Genomic DNA, 12,901 nt, shown 5'->3' with positions numbered 1-12,901 from the left:
ATGAAACTAGCTGCGTTGCCCGGCTTTTCCCGGTATACCTTGAAAATAAAAATTGCGTCAATTGACGCATATTCACCAATGAGGCTTCGATAAAAGAAAAAAAGAACATCATGCAAAATTTCCCAAATTAAATTGAGAAAGACGGATTTAAAAAGCATAACCTCAGAAACACAAAATGAAATAAGATTAAGAAATGAAAACCGTGGAAACACGAAAGTAAATGGGTTAACATCTTGAATGGAGATAAAATTTTTCGAAATTCATTAAAAAAAAACTTGTAACTTTTATTCCTTTCGAGATAGAAGCTTAGTTTTTCGACCATTGGTCGAGATAGATCTGGAGTAAAAAAATGCCTTTTTTTCCAATGGTGTCAAAAATAAAACAGTGGGCCCATTCCTTCACTTTTTATTGATAGATTTCATGAAGAAAGTAGTACCTAAATTTCAGCTAAGCCTAAAAAAATCAAGATAAAAAAGCAAATAACTCCCGCCATAAAAAGGTTAACAAAATGCGTAGAACGCAGAAAATTCTGCTCATTCCAACGATATATAATATTAATATATGCAAGCAATTTTTCACACCCATATTCGGGAATTTATGTGAAAATTGGGCCTAAATTAGATTAAAAAAGGAACTATTCATCGAATTTTTTCAAACTGGTGTGCAAACCTTTTCAGGACTTGAAGGAACAAACTGAAAATTTCAGCGAAATCGGCTGGGTCAAACACACAGACGCTTTTTTGGAGACTTCATTTTATACTATGTAGAGATGAGAAACATTGGTACATAGTTACAACACTATGTAGATAGATGTCTTTATACGGCTTTTGTGACAAAACTGGATGAAAGGTTATTTGTGCCAAACTGAACAATATCAATTTTAAATCAACATCAAATGAAATAAATAATGTATAATGATCTGCACAGCTAAGCAAAAAAATTATTTTCAGTGAAAATAATGAATTCATAAAAATAATGAATTGAGTAGTAAACAATGCAAGAATATTTGTAGTAAAAGCTGTCAACCTTGTTAAGTTATTTATGAAAACGCAAAATCTCAGTTAAGTTGAAAGCTCAAAAGGTTACTAGTTTAAAAAAGTACACCAAGTAAAAGTGGAAAATGAAAAATGACTGAAAGAGTAAGTGTTTGTGCAAGTTAAGAATTGTAAATCATTATTTTTCTGATGTTTTATTATACTAGCAAACACTACATACGGAGTAAAACTCGAGAAAAATAATAAGAAAGCTTATAACACTTTTTCCGTTCCTGCCCACTCAGTTTCCTGTTTCAGACCAAAACTCCAGGATAACACTTAACTTTGTAATAACAGGGATTTTTTCATGGTAACCTAGAGTGCAAATGTCTCAGAGGTCACTCAGAAAAAGAGGAAAATCGACGACTTGATCAGATACGAAAAAAAAAACTTTCCGAGAATCCATACTGGATTGGATAGATGTAAATGAAAATGTAGGTCCGAAATTCAGATTGGAAGAAGATAACAATGGGGAAACGAAAAGCAGTGGTGATTATATAAGCTTGGGCTATTTTTATGGCACGCCAACTCTTGATAATCATATCGGCACACTGCCGCTTAAGTGATGGCGCGCACACGACCAAGTTTTGTCCTTTTGTTTGCAGTACAGGAAATGCATCCAAGTCGATCCTTTTTGTCATGCTTTTATTACGGATATTTTATTTTCTTCATCGTGAACTTCTTTTGTTTGACTTTTCATGGATATTGAGGGATTATTAGAACTATTCCTGGCAACTAATTTCTGCTTTAAAGCGGACGTCACGTATTTATAGAAAGAAAATCTACGAATGATTGCTTGCAATAACACAGCTAGCAGTATAATTATTTCATTGCATTTTAGATTTGATTCTTGGAGAAAAAAATTTTCATCTGAAAAGTCATGGTTTTTATGTTAGGTACTCAATTGTTATTATTATTTTTCTTTTTTTGTCAGTGAGAAAATTTCCGTTAAATAAATTTAAAATGAGAAAAGTTTATGCATAATGAATCACAAAGCAACACTAACTCTTACTATTATTCTGTGGCTTAGATATCTTACTAATGATCTAAAGCGACGATATACAGGGTGAATTAGAACTAATATACCAAATGAAAGAGGGGATGATAAAAAAAAAAACCTAAAGACATCAGAGAATCATCCAAGATCTCGTCAATCTCTTACCGTTTTCGAGTTATGGTAGGATTAAGGAAAATGAAAAAAAAAAAAAAAAAAAAAAAACTAAGAAAAAGACCGATTTCTGAAGTTCGAGTCATAATAAGTACATATTTGAAAAGAACAAACAAAATCTAAAAAATGAGACATATTTTTATCAATCAAAATAACTGAATTTTACAGCGAGCGACAAGCTCGCAAGCTTGAATTTTTGGAAGCATTCAACTTTAAATTGACACCAAAATCAACAGTCAGCAACTGTTTAAGCTGCAACAGGTAAAATCTACCTGAAACTAGTAAACCACACTAGCTTTCGAATGATACCATTGAAAATCAGACTGGGATTAAAGTACGGCAATGACTAGACTTTTTGCTTAAAACATTGAAATTGACTTTTGTCAGAAAGGGAGACTAGTAAAAACGTCACCGTCCTTTTAGTACAAAATCCCACTGCAAATTTCCGCCTCCCTGTGTTTTGATCTTTTGAACAAAACACAATATTCATACAAAGTTATGATTAGAAAAATACATTTTTAATTGTTGTCTATCAAAATATGCCCGGAAGTAGGCAAAACTCGAGTCGCCATCTTGGATAGTGTTTTTTCAGTTTCCGTGTCATTTGAAAAACTATTTACTTGGGAGTTAAGTTTTTCATTGACAAATTAAAGAGTTCAAAACCTTAAATTTTTTTTTTAATTATAGCCGTAAGAGGCGCAGATGTATTTGATTTCAAATTTCGTGATTTTTTTTTTTCAAAAATTGACTATTTCTCGTGTTTGTTTTCGTTTTGGGTCCCGACGAAAGGCCTACAACTCATTTTTGTCTTTATTTTGAACTTTGAACCATCATTCACGAACTTTTTGATTAAATATCTCCCCACCTACAATAGCTACACTAGAAATAAAAACATCTTTTTAAAGGTAATCTTATGCTCTTTAATTTATTACAATGAAAGTTAGAAAGTACTTCAGATTTTAAATGAAAACTGAAAAAACGCATGTAAAATCCAAGATGGCAATGGGGTTTTGGGATAAAAAGACTGTGACACCTTCACTTGGCTCATTTTCTGACAATCACCAATTTCAATGTTTCAAGCAAAACGCTTAGTTTCTATCGAACGTGGAACCCCAGCGTGAATTGCTGCGGTATTATTCAAAAGCTAGTGAGGTGGACTAGTTTTGAGGTAGATTTGACAATTTATAATTCGAATGTTTGTTTTTGAAAATTCCGACGGCAGGTTTTGGGGACTATTCAATTTTGAGTACTTACAATGTGCATAGGTTTTCCAGAAATTTCGGAAGTCTTTCTTCTTCCCAATTTTTTTCCCTGACTCATTTTTCTTATATCTAGCATAACTTGAAAACGATTATGGACTGGATAATTTCCTGTGTGCGGGTCTATGCTCCACTTGGGCTTTTCTATAAAATTCACACGTACAGCAACAGAAATTTAAAATGACTTATAATTCATTGTATCATGCAAACGATGTATTTTAAGCCAAAATGTTCATTTTACACTCCTGAATGAATGTTGAGTATTTTTTGGGGTCTCTCGCGCATGCGTTTTTCTTACAAACGTACGGGCAATCGAAATATCTATTTAGACTTTACCTTGGGTTAATTAGAACATATATTCTCGTTTGTCATGTAAATATGAGTACATCTTATACCTCACACAACTCAAAAACGCTGAAATTTCATGTGTCGAGTATGTAAAAGGTCTAAATGCTAGACTGGTGTTTTTGGTGGTAGTTGCTTGTTCCGAAAGAACTTTTTGCTTGTGAAAAACCGATGTTAATTTCAATGCAAGCTGAAAACGTCAAAAACTGCGACTACTTCTTACTATATTATTAATATTTTTGTCGTGGATTTCATCACAAAGTTAGTTAAAAAATGAGCCGTATACAACGTCACTTCAGTGATATTGTCGATGCCTAGTGAAATTCGAATTTACCATGGAACCAATGTTGAATTGTAGATAAGTATCCAAACGAATACATTTTTTTTTTTTAATTTTACGGAAGAGACAGAAAATATTTCACGCTTTGCCCATTTAAGTTTTCGGCAAAATCATTTTTCGGTGAAAGACCTATTTTTTTTTTTTTTCATTTTATAAAATAGCAGTATTAGTAAGTGTTGTCCACTTATTTACAGAAAAAACTTATATTGAGCTGGTTTTGAAGTGAATCGGTCTTCTTTTTTTCTTTATCACTTTTTTTTAAATTTACCATTAAAATTCCAATTACATTAGTCAAAAATGTGCGTTATTAAGCAATTTATTGTAATAATGTTCTTGCGGTGTACATTTTTACAGTGGCGATATGGTAAAAGCTTGGATTGAGCTGGTTTTGAAGTGAAAAGCGGTTTTCGCTGTGGTTTTTCGACCCGATTGAGAGGGATTCATCCAAGTGACGTGACAATATCGACAAAGAAATTTCAAATTATGGAAGAAAAAATACTTTTGAAAGTTCATGGATTGAGATGGTTTTGATACTAAACGCCTCAATTGTCATTTTTGTTCACATGGAAATAAACAAAAGCATTATTTTCGAGGTTGGTTCGCAATAAAATTAGGATACATGAGGCAGTGAGAAGCAAAGGGATGTAATTGGACTTTTTAAAGCTTTGATCGCATTCGAAGTTCAGATTCTAGGTAGGCTTTCATTGCACTTTTTTTCTAAATCCTGTTATAAAGCATCACCTACCAGGGTTACAAGTTCTGTCTCTGGCACCGGAACAGAGGAGAGGTTTTGCTACTAATTGAACAAGTTATTTCGAAAATTTTAATCTTGGCACTCGCTTACATTTCTTTGCTTCTCACTGCCTCATATGTAATTTGTTTCTGCAAACTCTAACAATTATTTCTATTATTATTTTTCCCGATTGCACGATTCATATAGTTTTTCTTTTTGCTCTTTCACATCTTAGACGACGGAGAAAACAGCAACATTAATTAAATTAGAAAGTCGCTGCACTTACTATACTTCGTAATAAGTATAAAAAAGAGCCTAAAAATCATAAAGAAACTAAAATTTCATTAAAAAGGTTAATTTAAGAAGTATTACTTCTAACTTCCGATGCGCTCACATAAAAACACAACAAAAAATAAAATCAGTTTTTTAGTCATTAAAAAGGTCAACTAATTGTCATATAAAGAAGTGAATTGTTCTCCTCAGTTTTTTTTTTTTTTTTTTTTTTGAACATTTGATAGTGTAAACATCCTATCAAGAATTATATTCTTGTTGAAGGTGTAAAATATGACTTTCAAAACTTCGACAAGGCGATAAATTAACCACTACTAATAATTACATAATTGAAATTCTTCATGCGTAAAACACATGTTATGCTAGTAGTAATTATATGATCTTCTTTCTAAGGTTGCCCATTTATGGTTGATTAATGAATCGTGATTCTGAATAATATTCACATTTTTAATCGTGAATTTCCAAACACTAAATTCTGTTAAGAATTTCTTTGAAAGGTTTTAGGTAAGTACTTGTATAAGTTTGTTTGAGAATTCAAAATAAAAGACTGGCATTCACATTGCACATGCGACTCTCTCTCTTTCTCTCTTTATATAATATATATATATATATATATATATATATATATATATATATATATATATATATATATATATATATATATATATATATATATAAATATATATATATATATATATATATATATATATATATATATATATATATATATATATATATATATATATATATATATATATATATAGAGAGAGAGAGAGAGAGAGAGAGAGAGAGAGAGAGAGAGAATAATATACTCAAGAAGAGTTAAATAACACTGTGTGGGGCAAAAATATACCCCCTCAATAACTTCCCGCTTTTCGGAATGCCCCCCCCCCTTTTTCAGTTTTTGACAGTTTTATAGCCATTATTATAGCAATCTTTTGAGGTGCTAGAGGAGTGCTTAGTTCAAAAGCATGAATATTTAGAGCAAGTCGGGAAACTCACGAGTATTCCCTCCTAAAATTTTGCAAAAATCATCGAAATAGTTCTTTTTTTCCTAGTGGTTTGTTTTACGATGTTTTCCCTTATTTTACCTAATTTCATTTTTAGTGATATTTATGTCTGGGAATGCAAGCTGAATAATACGGGAAGGTTCGTTACTGAAGATCTGCGATCGGACTTTGACTATGCAAAATGCGATGATTTCAATGTATTTTAATTAATTTTTTTTAAATTTTACAACTTTAAATTTTTTTGGACATGGGGCTCGTAGGAGTGAGTCCTATACTCTGGTTTTGTGAAGAAATTGTAAAACAAATCCCTAAGGAAAAAAACGTTCGATTTTGATAATTTTTTTAATATTTTAGGTTAGAATGCCCCCATGAATCTCTATATGTTCATACTTTTGCACTTAGCATCCCTCTAGCCCCCCCCCCCCCTCCGCCCAGAAATTTTTACTGGCGAACATAGAACTCCCTCCCCCTCTAAATAAAAATAAAGGCTTTGAAACTGCCGTAAACTGAAAAAAAAAATTAAAAAATAAGGGGGCGCTGATTCCAAAAAGTGGCACGTGAAGACGGAAAACCGTGGTCATATTGGGATTCCGGGTGTCATTTTACAGAAGAATCATTAAGACTTATGTCAGAAACATTTTGAAGGTTGTTTTTGCCGCGCAGTGTCATTAATAGTAATTAATAGCAGCATGTAAAAAAAATAACGATATAACAAGGCACAGCGACAGCGACTTATTTTCAGAGCTCTAATCTCCCAGAATCCCCTAACTTTAACATGTATTTACACTGTTAATATATTATTAGCATGTTATATAATTTTTATACATGAAAGTACAGTTTTATGACCAAACCTTTTCTCTCCCCATCCCTTCCTCGTGTAGGTAAGTTCTGACTGCGCTTGCGTGATTCACTATACTTATTGATAATTGCATTTTTATTTCTGCTTATGAATAGAAAGCTCGACTAATTCCGTTTTAAATAAATATTAGAAACTGATTGAAAGCAAAACTCAAATGTGTGAATGTATTTACAATGCTGATGTCTTCCAATTAAAATATTTCCTTACTATTCTCACCTACTCTTTACAGAGATAAAAATTCAGTGAAACTTTTTTTTTCATTAATTTTATTCTTCATTTAATAATCTTTTGCTTTGTGATGTTATTTGGGAGATGATAAAAATTCAGATTTATTTCATTCTGTTGAAATTGTGTAGATGCTTTGAAGTTCGAACAAAAGCAATGTTTATTATTTATTTTAGGTGAATTAAAGAGGAAAGAATTCTTGTAAAAATGGACATAAACATATACAATTATGACATTTCAACAAGTACATTTTCAAAAACCAATCATAAAAGAAATAAAAGTTTCAAGTAAAATCTTTTTAAGCTTTTGGGTTTTTTGAACTACAACTTATTCTTAAACTAGTAATATTGTTTTAAGAATTGAATAATCATAAAAGTTTTACAAACATGATACAATACATAATTTTAAAAAATACACACCAATTTTAAGACAAGTTTAAGAACACGAAGAAATAAATTTAAGCATGTAATTTTATACGAACTATCTCAATCATATAATTCTTCACGCTCTTAAATGAGAATAATTCAAAAGTTTAAAATTCAAATAACTATTTATTTATGCGTTGAGAACATCCTGAAGTGATAAAATAGAAAGAAGTTATTTTTTTTAAGGAATGCAAGTTTAAAACGCTTTGTAATTATCGTATCAAAAATTTAGTAGGTACTTAGTTTAATTTTAATTAGTTTGGCAGTAGAAAATAAGCAATCTCTTCTTGAAATAAAATATAGTAGTCGCAGCGATGTCGGTATTATAGCATTCACAGACATTTTGCTGTTTTCCTTTACTGTAGTTTGGTCTACACTTGTACAACTCGAAACATAACTGCAACAGCGCGTGAAAAAAATCCTAAACTGTAACAATCCTTTTAAAAAACAAAAAACTAAGAAAAAATTGTTTTATGTTAATCGCACACATAAACACTGTCGTAAAAAGATAAAAAGCAGTATCTGCAGAAATGAATTCTATTGATATTTGAAGAAACGCGTTATGGATTTCCCTGCTAACAGTTGTAAAATATTGGAATAAGATGTTTTTCGTGCTTGATTTCGCGCAGAAACCAAATAAGCTTGTACAATACAGCCATGGGAAGATTAGGCGCAGTATCTGCAAAAATGAGTTCTTGAAAAATTTGAAGAAACGCGCTTTGAAATCCATACTAATAAATGTGAAATGTTGGAACTTTTATTTCGTGCTTTATTTCAAAAGAAACCAAATGAGCAATTTTGCACTAATAAAGCCAAAGAGCAATAGATAACAAAAACGTAAAAAATCAAAAATTAAAAAGTTGCAGATACTGCCCACGGTGGATCATTGGAATTAATTTGTATATATTTTCCCTATTTTCTTCGTACCAACATAAATATGTTCTTTCCATACAAATTTTATTGCCGTTAAAATCACATAAATGTCACGTTTATAAAAAAGGAATTACTTTCACTATGTATTTTTTTTTTTTTTTACTTTTAATTTATTAATACAATATCGCAAGAGTAAAAACTCTTTTCTTGGAGTAATTCAAAAGCATAATTGTCATTTGTCATTCGCATCCTATCAAAAAAACATTATTTTCTCATCACTTTTAGTTGCCTGTATAAGAGTTTTTTACTATATTTACTTTTAGTTTAGATTTTAGATAAAATGTTTTCATAACCAGGAGTAGTTTGCTTTAAAAAAAAAAAAAAAACATTTTTTAGCAATGCAACTGACAACTTCAACTAATTTTGCTGGCTCAGTTAATTGATTGTGTGGGTGAGAATGAGCAGTCGTGCGCTACATGTTCGAATTATCTTTTTTTTTTTTTAAGTAACATCAAGCTAAAGAAATTGTTATGTTCCTATTCTTGATTTTGCCCCAAAAGGCATAGCAAGTTTTACGAATAAACTATTTGACTTTATGCGAAGAGTTGGAAGCATTATAACTAAGTCAAAAATCTACAGATAGCAATAGCAAATGTTTTCTACCAAAGTTCCATCACTAAAACGTAGGTGAAAAATGTGTGTGTTTAATCTTCTGAGAGCAAATCTATAACAGGGAATGTATTAGACTATAGTTATTTAATAGAAAGCCTAGTAAATGAGGAAATCTACGCATATAAATGTATATTTAATAATTCAATTCAAGTATATTATGTTTTTAAAGCGAAGGAAGATTTTTTTCCTGCAACATTCAAAAATTTCTATAATCGAAATTAATTTCGGTCATTTGCTTTCCTTATGGTGCATAATTTGCACACACCACAATTTGTCTATATATCACGTGAGAAAAATAAAAAAAATATTTGATTGACTAAATTAATGGAAATGGGGTAACGTAGGAAATTTAATGCGTTGATGTTTAAGTTGAAATCAAGCAAGAAAGGTTTTTCTTTTTCAACTGCTTCTGTAGTTTCTAACTAACTTACATGGTTTAACTAACATGTGTTAGCTGAAAAATACAAAAAATTATTTTCGAAAGTATTTAGTAGTTCAGTAAATATAACCTTGAGGTTATGATTACATTTTGAAACTATATTTACAAATACAACTGCTTTTAAATATTAATTTCTAACTAAAGAAGTGCAGGAACCCTACAACCTTCAGATATTACTTTCATGCTTAAGGTACCTGAATGTGTAAAGATTAACACAAACCTGAAACAAAGCTAGATCACTCATGAGCCAAAATTAAGCCCTGTTTTGCCTCATTAATGACATGCCTCAAGTTTCTTTGAAACTAATTAATTGATACAATTATTACGTTAATGAGGTTTTTTATTTGTTCTACATAATTCGTAAAAATAAAACGAACCAATATTTAAAAAAAAAAACAAACAAGACGCTTCAAATGAAGTGATATTCTTTAACACCCGGTTAGATGATTGAACTATTGGTGTTTAAAGCTTAAACTTTCTGGTAAAACTTGATACCATGAATTATTGTAAAGGTATCCAGCAATGTTTCTACTTCTTTCAACCTATGTTACTGAACAAGAAGCACAGTCGGAAACGGCTTCTCTCTTCTTCATTTAATGTTACAAATTATTAAATTATCACACATTCATTCGATTTTCTCCCAAAACATGCGAAACCAATAGCGGCTAACTGCTGTTTTTACCAATGATGGTTATGTTGAAAAAATTTATTAATCTATTACTTGTAACTAACTTTATTTCTTATTAAAAATAAAATTTGGTAGTGGACTTATCTGTTTTATTTTACAGAAAACTGAAACTATTTTGCAGGCAAAATTTATATTGTTGCAAGGATCTTTCATCAAAAAATGTATTGTATAATATCAAAATCGAACTAAAGATTTATAAATTAAGCCAACCGAAAATTATGAAAAGCATATGAACACTGCATACACATAGTAAAAGAAATTATTTTCATTTTATTCGTAAAAACTATGCTCAAATAAAAAAAAAGAACGTGCAACCGTTTTTGATCTTTCTTTTGCAACAAATTATTATTTTTTCTTTCATTGAGAATACAGCTTTAGAAAATTGAGCTGACCGGTTTTGCATTAAATTACAAAATTTCAACATCAATAGTATATGATACATTTTTTAAACAAAACCATAAGTTGCTGATGTGAAAACAAGTATGATGTCTTTTGACAAAAATGGCAATTTAAGGGAACTATTTTTACTCAAAAAAAAGGAAACTTTAACGGCGAGAACAGTTACATTTTAAAAGATAAAAACAGAAACTCCCTTTTTAATATTGTATTTAATGTGGCATTTTTTAAATTCACTTTTGATGTCTTATACTTTTTTTGTTGGGTTATGTATGAACCTTGGAGTTAAGGATTTAAACTATGAAAGAAAGTAAAACGTAGAGAGAAGAAAAAATGGAAAGTATGAGCAAACAACCGAAATAATGCACTTTCTCACTTGAGTTCGCTTAAGTTTAAAATCATCACTTAAAGTAATATTTACGCTTGATTAATAAATTACTTAGATATTAACATATTTTTTCGTTCTATCTGGAAAAGTAAGATTTGTAATTTTTTGCATTTTCGAAGAATTATTAAATCAATAAGGGCTGATGAGTTGTCTAATTTAAATGTTCGAAATTTACTCAACGTGATTGGAATAGCGTTTATTTTTATTTATTTATTATTAGTATTATGATTTTTTTTAATGATTGCTTGTAGAGATACGGAATCAAATTGTTATAAACAATAAATAAGTAATTATTGAATAATTGAAAGAAAATCTACAAATGAACAAGAAAAAAGGTTATTTTAACTACTTATTAGTTTGAATGTTCCATGTTACTGAATCAAAGTAGTTAGGATTTATATTGATAATTGCGCATTAAATGAACATATGAGGCAGTGAGAAGCAAAGGGATATAAATGGACCTATTCAAGTTTTGAGCAAAGCGCGTATAAAAATTGCGTTCTAGGTAGGCTTTCATTGATTTTTTTCTTCTAAATTATGCTGTACAGCAGCACCTACCAGGGCTACTAGTACTATCTCTTATCCCAAGACAGAGGAGGTGTTCACCTACAATTTGTACTGGTTATCTGAAATTTTTTTAATTTTTCCACTTGCATCCCTTTGCTTCTCACTATCTCATATGGTTAACTTATGATTTTAAACGAGCTATATCAAGATTTATTGTATGTGATGTTTCAATTTTCGTTAAAAAACGAAGTTTATCTTAGTATGAAAATTTAAATGGAAGGGAATTAACTAATGATGTGAATTAATAAATCCATCAAATCAATGAAATATTGCAATGATGACAATGTATCAAACAACAACAAGTACTTACATCCTGGAATTCAGCCATATCCGTTGTCATCATGAGTTGTTTCAGCGATACTCCAGTGTTCATTACCAGAGGTGTCAAACTTGTACAATCCGTTCCACTAGATGACATCACTTCCACCGAAAAAAAATTGTGGTACCAACAAAACTGTACCTCAAAAAACTATAACCCTCCCCATGGATAACGGTTCTGTATGTTTTGGTATTGCAGGAAAGATTAATATCCTTAACGTTCCTTCTTGGGATTCAGTCACCAAGGGCTAGCACGTTCACGTGGGTCAGCGCTCATGGCTTGCGTTGAGGGAAAACCACCCACGCACAATGGCTGGATGGACCAGTGTCCACAGCACGCGTTGTTTCGCACTGATGTCCGTTCGTTCGAAACGGACACACCTGTACTTGTGCATGCAGTCTATCTCACTACCTGGCTTTCATTAGTCGGTGGTCCGAAAGTAGGCCGCCCCCTAGCGGTGGCTCGGCCCAGGTAGAGAGACCAGTCATTCGGCCTCTAACCGAAAACGAAAGAGATATTGTCTTATTTCCGATGCTGCTCTCTCTGGGGGAACTTTTGGAAATGCGGCGGCTCCTTGGATCCCAGTCAGATGAATCAATTATTTTCGAACTTGAACGTTTAGAAACTAAATAATTTTATTTAAAATGAAATTATTATGATATATTGGTAATGAATTCCTTACATGCTTGATAACATACATGTGTTGATAGTTTAATACCTTAAGTTGTTTCAAAGGAGCTTTTAAAAAATGTGATAGAAAACGGGGCTTACAACGAACTAAGGTGTAATTTGAAAGGTATATGATATTCCCTTAATTAGATACTCGAGTACTGTACCTCAGTAGATTAAATACTCAAAATTAAAATAATT

At 31.1% G+C, this 12,901-nt stretch overlaps 1 protein-coding gene across 1 annotated transcript in view; it reads right to left on the bottom strand.

The window, feature by feature from the left end:
* Window positions 1–12,130, bottom strand: part of LOC129216412 (Krueppel-like factor 5) — a 96,433-nt gene extending 84,303 nt beyond the window's left edge. The window contains exon 1 of the mRNA XM_054850627.1: window positions 12,023–12,130. Within this exon, the coding sequence (XP_054706602.1) occupies window positions 12,023–12,130 (108 nt within the window). The remainder of the gene's footprint in view (window positions 1–12,022) is intronic.
* Between the last annotated feature and the right edge of the window lie 771 nt (window positions 12,131–12,901).

Source organism: Uloborus diversus, chromosome 2 (genome assembly GCF_026930045.1).
Source record: "Uloborus diversus isolate 005 chromosome 2, Udiv.v.3.1, whole genome shotgun sequence".
NCBI classification, from domain to species: domain Eukaryota; kingdom Metazoa; phylum Arthropoda; class Arachnida; order Araneae; family Uloboridae; genus Uloborus; species Uloborus diversus.
Note: the sequence above shows the minus strand (reverse complement) of the source record. Positions and strands in the feature narration are given on the sequence as shown.